This window comes from Convolutriloba macropyga, chromosome 1, assembly GCF_964194025.1.
Source record: "Convolutriloba macropyga chromosome 1, txConMacr16.3, whole genome shotgun sequence".
Classification (NCBI taxonomy): Eukaryota; Metazoa; Xenacoelomorpha; order Acoela; family Convolutidae; genus Convolutriloba; species Convolutriloba macropyga.
The window spans coordinates 19,607,488-19,628,133 of NC_134468.1; the positions used below are offsets into that span (position 1 = coordinate 19,607,488).

Here is a 20,646-nt window from a genome sequence, read left to right on the forward strand (position 1 = left end):
AATCTCCTTTATGGTTTGATAATAGGGCACTGCATATTTTTTTGTAACAGTGGATTGATTTTTAACATTTTAATGTCGCCAATTTTCTGCATGGTTATTATTTTCAATGAATATTTGTTTTCAACATATTAACCTTTCGACTTTTAGAAATTTTTTTGATAAAATTTGCAATTTTCTCAAGTTTTTTCAAAACTATTGTATTTTGTAGTTTTTCTTGCCTCAGTAGCCAGGTTAGCTCATCCAGGGTTTAATAGTATGTTTTTAAATAGTTGCTAGGAGGCAATTGGATGGCTTTCAACAATTTAATAGAACGAATTTCTTTTTTGAGGTATGAAATTTTTTCTAAAAATTATTGCCTATCGATCTTGAGCCAATGATTTTTTAAGGCTGGGAATTGCGTTGCTGGATAGCCTCTACAGTCACAGAAATGATTCCGAAGATATTACTATCACGATTTTCATCAACATTTCATTATAATTTGCAATTGATTTCTTTTCTTAAATTTTGTCATTTTCGAGTTAATCGATCTGCAAGGGCCCTTGAATTTATTTTCAGTTCTTGCAGATATAATAGTGGACCGGTTTCAGAAACAAAAATTGGTTTTAAACATTTTTTAAATAGGTATTTTTAAAGGGAAAAATGTGCCTTAGGTTTAAAAGCTTCAAGAGTTTTAGCAATGAGTATATTTTTGTTTAGTTTGTTTGATTGTTTTAGTTTCTCAATTTTTTGAGATGATTTTGTTTTTTGTTATGGCTGGAATTGTTCAATTGATCTGCTGGTCAGGTAGAGTTTTTCAGAGTTTTTCATTCAATTATTTGAATTGAATTTCAGGACTTGTTCTGCTATGTTTTTTTTATTTCGTCGTCTCCATCGATGATTCTTACGACCTGACTTCTTGGAAATTACTTTTTCAATGACTTCAGTGACTTCCACTGCTTTGCAGTTAAACTTTGTGTACGTGATGTCATTTCTGCTTTTAGGTCAATTGCGTGACCTACCTCACTCAAAATATTGACTTCTGAACTCACCTACGGAACTTATGGAAATTTACTAGTCAATAGTGTGCATCTATGTAGTGCCAATGCGGTATATTAAAGGACTGATGGCCGATCTGTCTATCTTATTCCTTTATTTGTTTCAATTCATAGAAGGCCGCAAGGGTCTATCGCGGCTATTTTCCGGCAATCTGCTGGCTATGTTAATATAAAAAGCGCAATCTTTCAATTCCAGTGGAATAAACAGTCCCAAAATCACTTCATTTTTGCTCTCAATACCGCTGGTTGGCAGACGTCTTCAGCAGCCGTCAGAGATAAGCCAGATCTATTCACCGATGACATTAGAAATAAGCTATTGTGTTAAACGACACGCTATCAAAAATTCATAAAAATGTCCCACCCAAAATACCGAAAAATTAAGGGAATTTTGGATAGGAGATAAGGTGATCAAATATTAAGGGGTAGTGGCCATTTGATTTCGATAGGGAAAATATTTTAGCTGGATATTATGACTATGAGGGTTTATGAGAGGTGCATCCAAGTCTTTTTGCTGTAAGTGGTGCTTTTCAGCATAATGGGCAAAGAGGTATCAGGAATTTGGCCAGTTGACAACTTTGATTCGAAGTCCTCGGGAGAAGAGAAGCGGATGCAGGGGGACTTAATCAACTGTGCTGATGTGAATCCTAGAGGAGTGAACAGAATTGCAACTGGAGATGATTGTGGATATGTAAAAGTGTTTCCGTTCCCTTGCAGTCAAGACTATCGTGTAGATAATGATGGAGTGATTGAGTTAGCAGGACACTCCGCTCACGTGACTGCTGTCAAATTCACTCAGAATGACTCCATGCTCATATCAGCTGGTGGCGAGGACTCGTGGTTAGTGGTTTTTATAGCTGCGAAGCTGTAGGCTGAGCGTAGCTATATTGCGGAGCTCTTGGTTTTTTTTACAATTCAAAGAATTTGAATTGTATTGGGGCGCTGTCTTTTTTTAAGATCTGTTCACACATGTTCATGATTTTTGAAGTCAAATTGGAGTAGTGATTTTGGTCACGCCGAAACAGGAAATGGAGCGAAAAAGCGAGTGGTTTTGCGGCGTGAAATTTTTTCGCTCTAAATTTAAAGTAGAGTGAGAAAACGGTGTTTGAACAAAAATTCGCTTTCTCGCTAGTGGTTTTTTGTTCACATGCGGCAATTTCACTTTGATTTTTACTGTTTTTTCAATTTTTTGGATCGGATTTTTTTCTAAATGGTTTTTCCAATCCATTCATAGTCCGTTTTAGGTCTAGTTTTTTTTAGTCAATGAAAACTCATTGAATTGTACGTCAGGACTTGTCCTGCTATGTTTTTTGTTTCGTCGTCTAACGCTCTTTTTTCGTTTTACATTTGTTCACACATCACAGCTGAAAAAGTCAAATTTTCTGAATGACTTCTTCCTCTCACTAACGGCATTTGCGCGCGTGACGTAATTTCTCACTCTCTTTAGCAAAAGTTTTTAGGTTATTTGCGTGATTAGATTTTGATCATACGTGACTTACCTCAAAATAAACTGACTTTTGCATTTTAAAACTTAAGTTTAATTTGAATTTGTTTAAGGTCAAAGGAACTCATATGTGCAGTTAATCTCTATTATATGGCACGCAGGTCTATTCTTTCGCAGCTATTCCGACAATCTGCCGGCTATGTTAAAAGCTTCCTATACTTGTATCTACTAGAACGTTAGCTTTCGGTATATTTTATCGCCTTAAAGTTTTCCGGTTAGTTAAACAAATCAATGAGCGTTTTTGTGACCGCTGATTTCAATTTTCGCTCATTGATATAATCAAAGCCGCCTTCATTGATCTATAATGTCCGAGATCCGGTTTAATTTTGACTAATCAAAACCTGCAAATCAGATAAATGTACATCATGCAGCAGATTTTTTGTCACTTCGAGAAACAAAGCTCAGAAAGAATTATCATTGCGATTCAATACAGCAGAAATTAATGGTTACGTGATTTTGCTTGAAGTCACTGAGAACTTCTGGCGTTTATCGAGAACCGCGAAGCGGTTCAAGATATTAAGTCAGAATTTTGAAGTGACTTCTACAGAGTCACGTAGCCTTGCTCAAAACACAAAACGCGCACGTTTTAAGATGACGGAAGTCAACTTCTGGCTAAGTAGCAACTTCTTGCATTTTAACCTCTGGGATTGCAGACTTTCGACATTTTAAAATGTGCATGTGAGTGTTTTAACAGATGAAAAAACACCGGCGCATCCCTGACTTCTGGTAGAATCTCGATTATTGTCTGTAACTTAGCTTCTATGAATTTGTTTAATCTCATAGTGGTGTTTGTTTTAGCATATTCCTTTGGAAAAGCACTTCTCGCTAAGGTGGGTGCTGAAGAACTTAGCCCGAAATGATATAACAGAAGTCTGGTCGTGTCTTATCACAGACGGCTATACATTTTCCCAAATGCCCTTAGACTCGCCGGTGCGAACTCTCTAGCAGTGAATGTTGTTCATTCTATCTCTTTCCTTTTTGCAAGGTTATGATATCTTGTTGCTGTTGTCCTTTATATAGTGTCTATTTGTGTGAATAATTTAAATGTAAATAATTGTAGATAAATTTGGTTCTTTGTAGTTATTTCTGTATTTATCAATCAGTTAAAACTTATTGTGCCTGGATCATGTCTTTATGCCTAGTATGTTTCCGTATTAGCGTAAGAATAGAAAACGTCAAGTTAACATGGGAATTTATTCGCTTGTGAAAATTCCCCTCGTGACAGCTTATTTTAATTAATAGCAGCCGTCAGCCTCTCAACGGCTATTATTTAGGCGCTCTACTTTTTACAATTCAAAGAATTTGAATTGTATTGGGGCGCTGTCTTTTTTTAAGATCTGTTCACACATTTTCATGATTTTTGAAGTCAAATTGGAGTAGTGATTTTGGTCACGCCGAAACAGGAAATGGAGCGAAAAAGCGAGTGGTTTTGCGACGTGAAATTTTTTTCCTCTAAATTTAAAGTAGAGTGAAAAAATGGTGTTTGAACAAAAATTCGATTTCCCGCTGGTGGTTTTTGGTTCACATGCGTTATTTGACATTGATTAATAGCCGCCTCATCTTCTCAGCCGGCTATTATAGCGCTCCTATTTTTTTTACTTCATCGAATAAAAAAATTTTCGCTTTACCTCATTTTGCCGCTTTTTCAACATTTTGCGTGATATCTTTTTGACTTCTCTAGACTAGTTTCTTTCTTCTCTCATTCTGCTAAAAGTGATTTTGAACATCAGTTGCTCAGCAAAGCAATTCAAAATGAACAGAGTCAGTATAAAAAATTGAAGTCAGAAGTAGAAACGGGATAAACCCATAAAGCCCAATTTTAGATGCCCGCTATTTGAACGTCGTTCCTATAACTCTTAGTTGCCATCTCTAATGCTTATTGGTATTGATAGTAGCCCCTGTAGCCTCTCTCTAAGAAACAGAAGTACGTTATCTTCAACTACGAAATGCCATCAAAATAAATCGGACTTAAAAAATGTTTTTTTTTTACAAAAATCTTTTTTTTTCAATATCTTCTATTCTTTCAATCCCAATCATGCTTATTGGAATCAACGGCGGCTATTTTCCGGAAATCTGCCGGGTATGTTTTTTAATGTTTTCGATTTTTTTTGATCTGATTTTTCTAAATGGTTTCCTTAATGTATAGCTGGCATTAGTTTTATGCTTAATAGGGCTCAGTTTAGAAGCTGAAATAACTGTATGTTTAGAAGCTAACCGAATACGTAGAATTTGGACAACAAAAAAATTGACACATAGAAAGATTCTGTCAAGTTCTCTTATTTTTTTTCAATCCCAATGTGCGTCAAGCGGGTCAACGGCGGCTATTTTCAGGCAATTTCCCGGCTAAATTTAGGTTTTATTTGGTTTTAAAATTGAATTTTTGTGATTTTTGAAGGTTTTTCGACTATTTTACTTTTAAAACAAGTGGTTTTATTAATTGCTCTCAAACAAAGTTTTTAGCAATTATATTGGTCCTGTCGGTCTTCTTTTTATGCTATTTTTTTGCGTGTCCAATTTCTCTTCTGACGCAATTGACTTTTCGTCCTCAAAAACAGGATAAAAGGTCATTGCTATGATTTAAAACATTCCGCAAACGTTTTAAATGAAATGCAAAGCATTTTGGCATTTATTTTTTGTTAAGAATTGTACCACTGCTATTTCAACTTAAAAGTTCCATCAACTTGTTTCTATTTGTTCAATAGCTGCCGTCAGCCTCTGAGCGGATATTAATTGCTCTTAAACGAAGTTTAGCAATTATATTAGTCCTGTCGGTCGTTTTTACGCGATTTTTCGCGTGACCGATTATTTGTCGGACGCTTTTGACTTCTCGTCCTCTATAGCGGCATAAACAGGTAGCGCCCACCGGGCATTAAGTGCTCTTAGAGCTTTTCAGCTCTATCTCAGCTCAAACTGTTTTGGAGACATGGTGTGAAGGGCGGTCCTTAGAGTTTGAAGACTCCTCCACTGTTGACCCCTCCCACTATTGCCCCAACCGCCGAGCGCTGTTTCCCCCACTCCCACTGTTTCCCCACTCGCCCATCCACCCAATCAGCCCTCGTTAAATCCCCCCCAACCCCCCGTTTCTAGCTACTGACGAACAACCGCTCGCTAAAACACGCAAATTTATACTATTTTGCAATTTTTTTCGAGGTTTTTTGAAAATTTTTGACTTTTTTCTTATCAGCCATAGGTGTCAAAGAAGCACCTCTAGATTTTAATTTTGAGCTACTACATGGTTTCTAGTGGTAATGAAATGGTTTCAACATTTTAACATCACGAATTTTAGCATTTTTTTGACAAAACGTGCAATTTTTTCCAAACTTTTAAATTTGTTTTTCCGTATTCAGGTCCTTCCAGAGTCAGGGGCCAGAAAACATCCTAAGGAGTTTGATAATAAGTTGGTTGCTGACAAATTTTAATGGGCCATGGAATAGTTTTTCAACTTTTCAATGTCACAAATATTAGCAAGTTTTTGACAAAACTTGATTTTTTTTAAGTTTTTTGAAAACTTTTGGCGTTTTTGTAGCCTCAAGATCCAAGGAACCTCCTCTAACGTTTGAAACTGGAGTATTGTAAAAATAGTTGCTATGATGGAAGGTCTTGCAAGATTTAAACATCACGAATTTAGCTTTTGACAATTTTTGCAATTTGTTTAAATTTTTTTTTGCATCTATAGTCATTACTCTTTTTGAGCCTCAAGGTTCAGGAAACCTCCTTTGGGGTTTGATAATAAGTTACTAACAAAAATTATTGGGCCATGGATTAGTTTCTCAACCTTCAATGTCACAAACTTTAGCACTTTTTGATAAAACTTGCTTTTTTAAAGTCTATATTGAAAATTTGCCGTTTTTTAAGGTTTATGTCAGCCTCAAGAGCCAGGGAACCTCTTCTAGGGTTTGGAGAGACTACTGTATTTTTTCATGATGTAATGGAATGTTCTGCAAGATTTTAACATCAGGAACTCTAGCTTTTTTATACAGCTTTTGTCATTTTTTTCAAATTTTTTATTTCTTTTTCCTTATTCAGGTCCTTCCAGAGCCAGGGGCCAGAAAACATTCTCAGGAGTTTGATAATAAGTAAGTTACTGACAATTTTTAATGGGCCATGGAATAGTTAGTTAACTTTTTATTGTCACAAATATTAGCAAGTTTTTGATGAAACTTGCTTTTTTTAAAGTCTTTTTTTGACAATTTTCGGCGGTTTTTTTCAGCCTCTGGAGCCAAGGAAACTCTTCTAAGGTTTGCAACTAGAGTATTGTATTATTTTTTGTTGTATTGGAATTTCTGCAAGATTTTAACCTCACGAAGTTAGGAAATTTACGACAATTTTTGCTATTTGGTTTTTAAATTTTTTTACATTTATAGTCATCATTCTGATTTTTTGAGCCTCAAGGGTCAGAAAACCTGCTTTAGGGTTTCATAATAATTTACTGACAAATTTTAACGGGCCATGGATTAGTTTCTCATTTTTTTAAGGTCACAAATTTTGCAATTTTTGATTGAACTTGCCTTCTTTAATGTTTTCAATAATTTTTGTCGTTTTTAAGGTTTTTAAGCTTCAAGAGCCAAGGAAGCTCCTCTAAGGTTTGAAAAAAGAGTATTGTATAAGTTGTTGATGTAATGGAATGTCTTGCAAGATTTTAACATCACGAATTTAGCATTTTTTGACAATTTTTGTTATTTGTTTGTTTAATTTTTTTTAACATTTATGGTCATTACTCTTTTTGAGCCTCAAGGGTCAGTAAACCTCCTTTGGGGTTTGATAATAAATTACTAACAAATTTAAGGGGCCATGAAATAGTTTCTCAACCTTTAATATCACAAATTTCAGCAGTTTTTGATAAAACTTGCTTTATAAGGTCTATTTTGAAAATGTTTGCCGTTTTTTATGATTTTTATCAGCCTCAAGAGCCAGGGAACCTCTTCTAGGGTTTGGAGATAGGCTACTGTATATTTTCATGATGTAATGGAATGTTTTGCAAGATTTTAACATCACGAGCCTGAGCTTTTTTATACAGTTTTTGGTCATTTTCAATTTTTTGACATTTATAGTCGTTAGTCAGGTTTCGTGAGCCTAAAAGATCAGAAAACATCCGTTGGGGTTTGATAAGTTTTGGAAAATTTTTGTTGGTCGATTAATTTGTTTCTGTCATTAATAAATCATAAATTAAACTTTGTCTTTTTTTAGGTTTCTCTAGCCTCAAGAGCCACCCAACTTCTAGGGTTTGATAATATGCTACTGCACAGTTTATAGACCTAATGGAATGCTTTTCAAGATTTTTTAAAAACAAGATTCAAAGCAGTTTTCAATGTTTTGTAACTTTTTCGGGCACCAGAGGCCCTGGGACCTCCTCCAAGGTTTGGTAATAAGCCGCTGCATAGTTTCTAGAGTTAATGGAATGTTGATCAAGATTTTTTATGACTCCTGTTTTAGTTTTTGGATAAAATCTAAAATTTCCGGAAAATTTTTGTACCAAATGTTTGGATTTTTATTTTTATGAGCCATTAAAACTATTTCTGGCTTGAAGCAGGTATATCGGATTGTCTTTTGAGACAATGAAATTACATAATCTTGCTAAAATTCAAGGTATAAAAATCTTAAGAATCAAGGTTATGTTAAAACTTGCAATTGATTACAAAATTTTTCAATTTTTTCGTCCGTTTCCGAGTTTAACGACCTTTACTGGCCAAGGAAACTTTTAAGTCTTGGAGATGAGTTACTTGACAGAGATTTTGAAACCAAAAATGAAATGTTTTCGATTTTTTAATGCGATGTTTAATTTTTGAATTTTGCCTTTTTGAGTTTTTTTCTATGATTTAAGCTTTTGCGAGTTTTTTTTCAATTTTTTGAAAGTTTTTGACATTGTTTAGGTTACTTTTGCCTCAAGAGACAAGGAACCTCTTATAGGCTTTGATAAAAGGTTATTTTATATTTTCTAGTACTGTAATGGAATGTTTTCCGAGATTTTAGTATCACTAATATAAGCAATCATTTGAAATATTTGCAATTTGTTCATGTTTTTATTTTTTTCCGGCACCAATAGGCCAGGGACCTCCTCTGAAGTTTGGTAATAAGCTTCAGCATAAATTTTAGAGTTGATGGAATGTCTATCAATATTCTAATGAGTCGAGTTTCAGAAATTTTTTGATAAAATTTATTTTTAATTTTCGAAAAATTACTATCGTGCTCTAATTTTATGAATCTTTGAGGAAACTCTTGAAGCCTTGAAATAGGATACCAGATAGTCTCTTGAGACATTGAAATGGTTCTGAAGATTTTAAAATTACATTTTTTAGCAAGATTTTATATTTTTTGAGTTTAACGATCTTTACTGGCCAACTTTTTAAGTATTGCAGATGGGTTAAATGACAGAACTCCAGAGACAAAAAATGGTTTTTAACATTTTTTACTGCGAAATTGTGAAACTTTTCTTATGATTTTTGCACATATAAGTTTTTAAGGTTTTAATTACTAACAAAGCTAGGAAACTAGAAGTTGCAGGGTCGAATCCCATCACAGAAAATATTCCTGTCTCTCTTTCTCTCTCTGTCGGGTAGGATTTCTTTCCTTCTTCTTGTTCACGTTTTATCTCTCTCACTCTCTCTCTCTCTCTCTCTCTCTCTCTCTCTCTCTCTCTCTCTCTTGTTGATGCCGCACTTCGCTTAGCCGATTTTTCGTCTGACCTTTTTGATTTTCGTCTGCAGAATTGGGATAAAGAGGTAGCGCCCAGTTTGCATTACATTCTCTTAGAGCGGTTCAGCCCACTAGTATTCAAGTATGCGATTAACAGAAACTGCTTTGGAGGCCTATTATGGTGTGAAGGGCGGTTCTTAGAAATTGACCGCACACCCCACCCGCCCACCGCCCCCATATCAGTCCCATATTCCTTTTTTGTACCTCCGCTGCGGTGCAACTCTCTCCAGTCGTTAGAGAGCAATTTTCCCGACGTTTGTCGGTTATCTTTATCTAGGCGCTCTCCTTACCATCTAATGGACTTTGCTTGTACTGAGGGACTGCCTTGTTTTATCTGGTTTTTAAGTATTCAAACTTTTTTGACCTTCTCCTTTCAATGAGAGGTCAAATTAGAGCGGAAATTATTGTCACGCTAAGAGTATGCAGGCAACAAATAAGATTGCAGATTTCTTCTATTTGACTTCGTTTTTCTTTTTTTTTCTGTTCAAAGCTATTAAAATGTTATAGTAGGTGCCATTGAAAGGTAAAGTGTTCTAGTTATGATCACTTGCCTTTACCCCGATTAATCCCGAAAAGGGCAGCTAAAGATTTTTTGTTCTTCTAAATTATTAAAGAGTTGATCTGTGGTCGTATTTTTGTCCGTTGCGTTATCGCTTAGTATCCTTAGGGACAGGTCACAAGGTTTGGTATTTGGGCGTAAGTGAATTCGATGTATTGCGCCAAATAATTTTTAGTTATCTTTCTCTTTGACTAAGAGTTTTTATTTGCACTCAAACGAAGTTTGTAGCAATTATATTCAACCTGTTGGTCTTCTTTTATGCAATTTTTCGTTTGACCGATTTTTCGCCTGACCCATTTGACTTTTCGTCCCTACACATGGAATAAAAAGGTAGCGTCTAGCGGGAATTACGTGCTCTTAGAGGCTTTCAGTTCAAACTGTTTTGGAGACTTATGCTTATGGTGTGAAGGGCAGTGCTTAGAGGTTAGAAGTTTCATTAGAGGCCCGTAGCAGGATTTAGTAATCTTTCTTAGTGGGATGAAGCCACCGGGAAGGCCGTAGTTTAAGATTTCAGTCATTTTAAGGAGTTTGTGAGCTCAAAATATTGCCCTTTTTCGTTTTTTTGTCACTTTTTGAAGTTGTTTGTTGAATAAGTCTTAAATTGAGGCTGGTGAAAGTTGATAGAAGTCTTTCGCAAGACATGACTTAAGTACTTTTGGTAACCATTTTAAGAGCTATCTGTCTTGGTAATCCAAACAAAAACACGCAAATTTATACTAATTTTCAAATTTGTTTCAGGTTTTCTGAAAATTTTTATCATTTTTTGAGTTTGTTCTAGAGTCTGATAAAAAAGATTACTGGATGGTTTCCAGTGGTATTGGAATGATTTTCAGGATTTCAATATCACGATTTCTAGGTTTTTTCGACAAAACTGCATTTTTTGTCGTTATTAAAGCGTTTTTGGACCCTATAGGTTTTATAATAGTTTACTGAAATATTTTTTGGCCATAGACTATTTTTAGCCACTTTAGCAATATTTTGATAAAACTTGCATTTTCAATTTTTTTTGACAATTTTTGTCATTGTTTAGGTTTTTCTTGTCTCAATAGCCAAGGAACCTGCTATATGGTTTGATATGTTATTTTGTAGTTTTTAGATGTAAGGGAATGTTTTTCAAGATTTTAACATCGCGAATTTTGAATTTTAGCATATTTTTGACAGAAATTTTTTTTCGATTTTTTTGACATAGATTGTCATCATTCAGGTAAATTGATAAAAAGTTAGATGAAAATTTTTTTTGGCCCTGGAATAGTTTTCAACTTCTTAATTTTACAAATTCTAGCAATTTCTGATAAATCTTGCGATTTTTTTTCAAATTCCTGAAATTTTTGTCATTGTTTAGGATTCTCTTGCCTACTTTATTAGTATTGCAGATGGGTTAAATGACAGAACTCCAGAGACAAAAAATGGCTTTGAACTGCTGTTTCAGCTGCATTTCAGCTGCTGTTTTGTGGCGTGATATCATCTTTTATCATCACCTCACGTCCCTCCAATTAAGCTGAAGCTAGCCTCGCTGAACCGTGGCTAGCTATTGACGAAGTCAGCTGCTCGCCGGTTGTTTGTGAGCAGGTCGTCCGACGTTAGTCAATTATGTTTAAGATTTTTAATATGAAAAATTGGATCTTTTTTATATGTGCCCCCCCGCAAGTACGTTATCGCCCCCTAGGACGAGTTGTTTGAGGACACATTATGTGACACGAAACACTCTATCTGCTGAAATTTTCATACATATGCAAATACCGGAAATTAGAATTTTGCCAAAAACCGAACATTTTAATGAATGCAATAAACTTTTCAATGAAGAGATTAATGCAATCACAGGTGTTGAAAATGATAAAGCAACGAACGCGTACAATCTGATGATAGCCATACCACTTCACGATATGTTTTTTTATGATGATCTTCAATTCCATTACTAACAATGTGTACTTTTTCCCAAAATTTGTTTGCTTTCTCAGTTGCTTCCCACTTTTTATAACCTATTAGCTCTGAATAAAAACCAAGGTAATCCAGCTCAGTATCCAAAATTCCGGAATCATCGGATTTACAATTTTTTTTATTTTGTTTTGTTTAATTTTTATCTAATCACATCAAAAAAGAATTGGGTCTTTACTGCTATACCAATGAACCCTTAGAGATTACCATCGTGTAAGTCTTATAAGGCGTATGCAGAAAAGAAGATCTTTTCTTTACTCCTGGTTGTCATTAGATTTCTCAGTTGCTTACCACATCTTATAGCTTATTAGCTCTGAATAACAACCAACGTAATCCAGATCAGTATCCAAAAAACCGGAATCATCGGAGTTACAATAATTTTGTTTTGTTTTTTTCTATGTAATCACATCAAAGGAATTGGGTCTTTACTGCTCTACCAATGAATCCTTAGAGATGACCATTGTTTACTTCTTATAATAGGTATGCAAAAAGAAGATCATTTTTTCTTACTCATTGGTTGTTATTAGGTTTCTTTTGTTTTTGTCTCAAATATACCCAAATTACCAACTTAATGAACAAAAAACAACAAGTAAAATTTTTACATCACAATCGTCAAAGCCTGCTCGGTTAAAGATTGCTCCTTAAAAACATTTTTTTGATCGAGATTACAATTGTTCTTAGATACATGTTTGAAGTCAAGTCTGATATTAAGTCTGATCCTGCCGAACGGTTTATTGAATTCAAATCAAACTTCAGCAACAAGAGAAAAACCAAGGAGCACGTCGGTCGCTGATAGACTAATTTATCTGCAAAAAAAGAGTCCGCAGACACGTAATTTTTTCACAAGTGATCACTTCGCCACACTTACATTAATTGGAGAAACCGTTAAAAAAATGACGCTATCAAAGAAATGTGTACACAGAAACAAAGTACTCTCAGATGCTTCTTCTTTAGATGTTGAAAAGAAACATTGGAGATCAATTTACATACCTAAGGATGCTGAATACATGTATCAAAAATTTTGTTTGTCATTGGAAACAGTTGTTTAAAAAATGCACTACAAAAGACAGTCTTCATACGCCACTACAAGACATTTAACATTACATCAACAATGAATGTCAAAGACTATAATACAAAAGTTTGCACAGGTAAAAAAGAATGACAACTAAAACGGTTTGAAGCATGAGAATGGAAAACATCTGTTAGTCGAGTTTAAAAATTTAAAAAAAAAGCAAAATACAGATGTAAAGTTTTCAACGAAATGAGAAGCAGTGAAAAACGACGGACAAAAAAAGAGACTCAAGAACAATTTGAACAGTTTTAACCAATGGAAATGATTCTGCCAATCTTCTAAACTATGATTCTTCAGCACTAGATAAATCTTTTTGTAAGTAATAACAAAACCAATTCTTTAACAGTGCGATGCGCCACAACAAAATTTTTGTTCAGATATATGACAACCAAGAAGATATTTGATGTAATCAGTAACTCAACTTAAATGTTAAAAGCCGTTAGGTCCATCACTCTTTATAGCTTGGGCCTTGAAAACTGCAAGAGAACACGTAATCGAACTCTCGATTTTTGGCTTAACCAATTTTTTAACTGAACATTTTTTTCCAACCAGCCTTAAACATGCTCGTGTGATGCCTTTTTTCAAATGAGACGATTTCACGTAGAACGCTTACTCTTTCAGAAGCACTTTGAGAAAAGAGAGTCAACTGGAGATGATCCTTTATATTCAACTGAAGAAATCGGAGATGATATCAACGAAAAACAGAGTTACAGGAGCTTTTTCAGACTTATCAAAAGCTTTCGATTCGATATCACGCTCCATCCTTCTACTAAACTTCTGGTTTTTTGCGAACTAGCAAATATAATCTTCTTAACCGTTCACTTAACCGTTCAGTACAGCGATGCACTGTTCTGGGCCCACTGCTCTTCAACGTATATGTTAATGATATGAAACTTGATACTGACGTGAACTCTAACATAATCCAGCACGCTGATGATACTTTTATTGCTTGCAGTGCAAAAAAGAATTTTCTATTAAATATTCATCTTGAAGAAAACATTGCTAAATTCATTTCATTGTTCCAGAAAAATGAGTTATACGTAATTGAAAGCAAAACCAAATTGGTTAATTTTGGAGCCCCTAAAAGGAACAAAATCGAAGAAACAGTTTTTTACGTATGTAATGTGCATCCATAAACGACTAATTTTTCAATTTTGTGAGCAAACTGTGAAATACTTGGGACTCCATACTGACTCTTAACTTTCTTTTAATGATGAGGTAAAATTATACTCATAAAAATGGCGGTTGCTTAATCGGATATTTACTTCATAAAAAATACATTTGCAGGAAAAAATGACATGTTTTTTTTTAGATTTTTTCTGTATTACCCAATTGCTTTGTTCTCAGGTCTTACAAATTATTTTGAGTTACTCTTAATGAAAACCTGAACTGGGGAATAAAAACATGTTTCAAGAGAAGCAATTTTAACAGGACTACTGATCTCAAAATCAAACACAAATGTTTAACAGGGGAATTCCTCATCAAGAATCCGGCTATTATATTTTTAATAAGGCTTCAAAAAGCTTATCTACCGGCTTTAGATGAACTTAAGCTGGCCAAACGTAGTGCTAAAGTGGTTGAAAGTCCAAACAAGCTGTCATTTGGAGCAGAGCAAAAAAATAAAAGCAAAACAGTTTTTCAAAATGCGCTGTTGAAAGGTATAACGATTTACCTCTCGATATTGGGCGGAATATTGTGGGCTCATAGTTGGCTAAAAGTGGGCTTCTAGAACTACAATAGAAAACACATCTGGAATGATTTCAAAGAAACCCAACGGTTTTGGAACTTAATTCTAATTTCTGACTTTTCCTGTTTAAACTTAGTTGAAGTGAGATTTAGGGCGTCAATTACTCTTCTAAAAAATGCTAATTGTAGACTTAGTTTCTCTTTCACATTTTTCTCTAAGAAAATTTAATTGTTCATTTAGCGTTTTATTTTCTCATGTTAAATTATTTCGTCGATTTTAATTTGCCAAGATCTTTTGACACATTGTAAAATTAAAAATATTTAAAGATACGTGTTGTTTGTTCTCTTATAATTTTTAATACTGCTCTGCGTTTAAACTATGTTCTGTACTTTCTAGTTCAGACTCAAAGAAATTAAAAATAATTTCTTCCGCCTAAGGTTGTTTTTGTTTTGTTCTTTAAACTGTCTCCGTTTCTTTATGAAAATCAAAACTCGCGACTACTGTTCACGTTGCTCGTGAGTAGGAAAAATTTGTCGTAAATGATAAAAATAAAATTTGAAAATAATATTTCGTAAGGTTTTATCCAGCGATAGAGCAATTCATTTTTTTTCTCTTAGAGTCAAAAATCAGTTTTCCATTTAAACATATCATCAATTAATTGAACCCCTAATTTTCGATCAATGTTAAGTGGCAAACTTTTCAATTAAAATGATTGGTATTGCGACTAGTTGTACGCAATACGGAATAAAGCAAACTAGTTGTACGAAATGAAACTTAGGGCATCATGCTGCCGTCTAGGTCTAATTTTTATATTAACTGAAACTAACTGGGCAAAAAAACTTGGTTTAGAGAGTATATTGACCTCAATAGACGTTTGTTTCTCCTTTAACTTTTGCGCCTAAACAAAACTCCCCATTCTAGTCTCACTAAGTACAAAATAGATAAACCCTGAGCTAACCCGCCTCAGTTCCTCTGAATTCAGTCGGTTGTCTTCAATTTTACTTGCGTCACTTAATTTTATTAATGCAAATTTGTCTGATAAGCTGCGGCCGTTAAAGGCTTAGAACTACACTGTTTGTCTTCAAATGCTAATAAATTGCATGTAAATTATCGGCTGTTTTTTTATAGACATGAAAAAATAGTTTAAAATTTCTCTATACACCTTTTTGTTTTATTCAAATCCAGATTCTTTTTGAAAAAGATGATCACGAAATTCCAGTTTTGAATTGCAGACAGTAAAAAGATATTAATGTTCAATAAACTACCTTTGTTTCGTTATAAAGTTATTAAACTCGCGGCTATTGTTCACTTTGCTAGTGAGTAGGAAAAATTTTAACCTAATTACATAACTAGATTTATTTAATTATCAAAATTCCTAAGAGTTTGTCCAGAGATGTGATAGGGCAAATCCTTTATTATCCCTTAGATTCAAAATTTTTTTTCACTTTAGCATCGTATGATCAGTTAACTTCAAGCCCTAATTTTCAATCAAATCCAAGGGGAAAAATTTTCAATTAGAGTGATTGGTATTGCGACGACTAGTTGTACGCAGATACGGAATAAAGTGGTTAATTTAGTTTTAGGGTATTATGCTGCCGTCTAGGTCTAATTTTCATGTTCACTGAAACTTCCGGGAGAAAAGTTTGATGGTGAAGAGAGTATATTGACCTGTATAGACGTTTGTGTCTCCCTTAACTTTTGCGCCTATACAAAACTCCCGATTCTAGTCTCACTAAGCACAAATTAGATAAACCCTGAGCTAACCCGCCACAGTTCCTCTGAATTCAGTCGGTTGTCTTCAATTTTACTTGCGTCACTTAATTTTATTAATGCAAATTTGTCTGATAAGCTGTGGCCGTTAAAGGCTTAGAACTACACTATTTGTCTTCAAATGCTAATAAATTGCATGTAAATTGTCGGCTGTTCTTTTATAGACATGAAAAAATAGTTTAAAATTTCTCTATACACCTTTTTGTTTTATTCAAATCCAGATTCTTTTTGAAAAAGATGATCACGAAATTCCAGTTTTGAATTGCAGACAGTAAAAAGATATTAATGTTCAATAAACTACCTTTGTTTCGTTATAAAGTTATTAAACTCGCGGCTATTGTTCACTTTGCTAGTGAGTAGGAAAAATTTTAACCTAATCACATAACTAGATTTATTTAATTATCAAAATTCCTAAGAGTTTGTCCAGAGATGTGATAGGGCAAATCCTTTATTATCCCTTAGATTCAAAATTTTTTTTCACTTTAGCATCGTATGATCAGTTAACTTCAAGCCCTAATTTTCAATCAAATCCAAGGGGAAAAATTTTCAATTAGAGTGATTGGTATTGCGACGACTAGTTGTACGCAGATACGGAATAAAGTGGTTAATTTAGTTTTAGGGTATTATGCTGCCGTCTAGGTCTAATTTTCATGTTCACTGAAACTTCCGGGAGAAAAGTTTGATGGTGAAGAGAGTATATTGACCTGTATAGACGTTTGTGTCTCCCTTAACTTTTGCGCCTATACAAAACTCCCGATTCTAGTCTCACTAAGCACAAATTAGATAAACCCTGAGCTAACCCGCCACAGTTCCTCTGAATTCAGTCGGTTGTCTTCAATTTTACTTGCGTCACTTAATTTTATTAATGCAAATTTGTCTGATAAGCTGTGGCCGTTAAAGGCTTAGAACTACACTATTTGTCTTCAAATGCTAATAAATTGCATGTAAATTGTCGGCTGTTCTTTTATAGACATGAAAAAATAGTTTAAAATTTCTCTATACAACTTTTTGTTTTATTCAAATCCAGATTCTTTTTGAAAAAGATGATCACGAAATTTCAGTTTTGAATTGCAGACAGTAAAAAGATATTAATGTTCAATAAATTACCTTTGTTTCGTTATAAAGTTATTAAACTCGCGGCTATTGTTCACGTTGGTAGTGAGTAGGAAAAATTTTAAATTAATCACATAACTATATTTTTTTAGCAATCAAAATTCCTAAGAGTTTATCCAGAGATGTGATAGGGCAATTCCTTTTTTTTCCTCTTAGATTCAAAAATTACTTTTTCACTTTAACATCTTATCATCAATTAACTTGAAGCCTTAATTTTCAATCAATTCCAAAGGGAAAAATTTTCAATTAGAGTGATTGGTATTGCGACGACTAGTTGTACGCAGATACGGAATAAAGTGGTTAATTTTAACTTAGGGTATGCTGCGGTCTAGGTCTAATTTTCATGTTCACTGAAACCGCCAGGGAGAAAAGTTTGATAGTGAAGAGAGTAAATTGACCAGGTGGCTCCACGCATAGACGTAGATGTCATTCCCCCAACTTTTGCGCCTATACAAAACACCCGAGTCTAGTCTCACTAAGTACAAGTTAGATAAACTCTGAGCCAACTCGCCTCAGTTCCTCCGAATTCAGCCGGTAGTCTTCAATTTTACTTGCGTCCGTTAGTTAGTATTTGCAAATTTTTCTGATAGGCTGCGTTCGTTAAAAAGCTTAGAACTACATCATCTGTTTTCAAATGCTAATAAATTGCATGTAAATTTATGGCTGTTCTTTAATAGACATGGAGAAACATTTTAAAATTCTCTGTACAACTTTTTTTTGTTTGGTTGAAATCCAAATTCTATTTAAATAAGATGATCACAAAATTTTAGTTTTGAATTGCAGACAGTAAAAAAAATTTTGTAAGGATTACAGTTTTAAATCAATTTGCCCTTGAAAAAAAGAACGCATCGAATATTTCGGTTTGTTCACCAACATTTTTGATTTTTTTTTCCACAGAACTTGCTAACTGTCGGGTACGTCTTTCAGTCGTCAAATGAGAACTGGCCTGTTCAGTCTATTTTTCTTAGACTGTTATAGTACAATTTTTGGATCTATTTTGTTTTGCCCCCCACCCCCCCCCCCCGGATGTTTTTCACGCCCCCGTTACAAATTATGTGTTGTTATATAGCTCATTACTATGTAATAAAAAGCACGTGCGCCTGGGGGGCGTAAAAGATATAAGCCCACTAAGCTATGGGGGGGGGGGGGGGTTGTGGGGACAAAACAGAAAAGATCCCAAATTTAAGTAGAAATCAATGCAAGATTAATGCTATTTTTAATTGCTTTCGAAACAAATTTGGATCAATTATTGTAAACGTGTGTGCCTTTTGACAACTAGAAGACGAGAAAAGTTTTTACAGAAATTTTTTTAGGTAAAGCAAATCTGTTAACGATCTGATCTTTTTTTCTTTGCGAACATAGACCTCTCTTTTTGAACGTTGAGTATTAACATTTTGGGTACTCAATGCGCTTCTAAGGCTCAATTGCGGTAATCTAAGTGAAAGTCATTTTGAAATATTTTAATCCCATGACAGTCGCTATCCTCTTTATCAAAACTATCATACACCTCTCCTTCCACGTACCCTCCATCTACCTACACCCCATAACTAACTATTCCCCACCTACAAACCACCAAAACTACCCCTCCATCCCTCCTTTCCCTCATACACCCACATAAAAATTTTTATCTTGCCTATAGTTTTTTTAACAAAGATCAGACCATTCCCATCCGGACGCGACCTCTGATCAGAACATTCCTATCCGGAAGTGACCTCTGGTCAGACCATTCCCATCCTGAAGTGACCTCTGACCAGACCATTCCCATCCGGACGCGACCTCTGATCAGACCATTCCTATCCGGAAGTGACCTCTGATCAGACCATTCTCATCCGAACGCGACCTCTGATCAGACCATTCCCATCCGGAAGTGACCTCTGATCAGAGCATTCCCATCCGGAAGTGACCTCTGATCAGACCATTCCCATCCGGAAGTGACCTCTGACCAGACCATTCCCATCTGGACGCGACCTCTGATCAGACCATTCCTATCCGGAAGTGACCTCTGATCAGACCATTCCCATCGGGACGCGACCTCTGATCAGACCATTCCCATCCGGACGCGACCTCTGATCAGACCATTCCCATCTGGAAGTGACCTCTGATCAGACCATTCTCATCCGGACGCGACCTCTGATCAGACCATTCCCATCCGGAAGTGACCTCTGATCAGACCATTCCCATCCGGAAGTGACCTCTGATCAGACCACTCCCATCCGGAAGTGACCTCTGACCAGACCATTCCCATCCGGACGCGACCTCTGATCAGACCATTCCTATCCGGAAGTGACCTCTGATCAGACTATTCCCATCCGGACGCGACCTCTGATCAGACTATTCCCATCCGGACGCGACCTCTGATCAGACCATTCCCACCCGGAAGTGACCTCTGATCAGACCATTCCTATCCGGAAGTGACCTCTGATTAGACCATACCCATCCGGATGCGACCTCTGATCAGACCATTCCTATCCGGAAGTGACCTCTGATCAGACCATTACCATCCGGAAGTGGCCTCTGATCATACCATTCCCATCCGGACGCGAACTCTGATCAGACCATTCCCATCCGGAAGTGACCTCTGATCAGACCATTCCCATCCGCAAGTGACCTCTGATCAGACCATTCCCATCCGGACGCGACCTCTGATCAGACCATTCCTATCCGGAAGTGAACTCTGATCAGACCATTCCCATCCGGAAGCGATCTCTGATCAGACCATTCCCATCTCGAAGTGACTTCTGATCAGACCATTCCCATCCGGAGGTGACCTCTGATCAGACCATTCCCATCTGGAAGTGACCTCTGATCAGATCATTCCCATCCGGAAGTGACCTCTGATCAGACCATTCCCATCCGCAAGTGACCTCTGATCAGACCATTGCCATCCGGACGCGACCTCTGATCAGACCATTCCTATCCGGAAGTGACCTCTGATCAGACCATTCCCATCCGCAGGTGACCTCTGATCAGACCATTCCCATCCGGACGCGACCTCTGATCAGACCATTCCTATCAGGAAGTGACCTCTGATCAGACCGTTCCCGTCCGGAAGTGACCTCTGATCAGACCATTCCCATCCGGAAGTGACCTCTGATCAGACCATTCCCATCCGGAAGTGACCTCTGATCAGACCATTCCCATCCGGAAGTGACCTCTGATCAGACCATTCCCATCCGGAAGTGACCTCTGATCAGACCATTCCCATCCGGACGCGACCTCTGATCAGACCATTCCCATCCGGAAGTGACCTCTGATCAGACCATTCCCATCCGGAAGTGACCT

General features: G+C 35.9%; 2 protein-coding genes across 2 annotated transcripts in view; one reads left to right on the plus strand and one right to left on the minus strand.

Annotated features, from left to right (window-relative positions):
* The window catches only part of LOC142336131 (echinoderm microtubule-associated protein-like 6), a 143,222-nt gene extending 139,563 nt beyond the window's left edge, over positions 1-3,659 (plus strand). Inside the window, exons 25-26 of the mRNA XM_075384709.1 lie at positions 1,566-1,871; positions 3,334-3,659. Of these exons, the coding sequence (XP_075240824.1) occupies positions 1,566-1,871; positions 3,334-3,364 (337 nt within the window). The 3' untranslated portion in view covers positions 3,365-3,659. The remainder of the gene's footprint in view (positions 1-1,565; positions 1,872-3,333) is intronic.
* Positions 1-20,646, minus strand: part of LOC142336137 (surfeit locus protein 4-like) — a 229,081-nt gene that overhangs the window by 203,679 nt on the left and 4,756 nt on the right. The window lies entirely within an intron of this gene.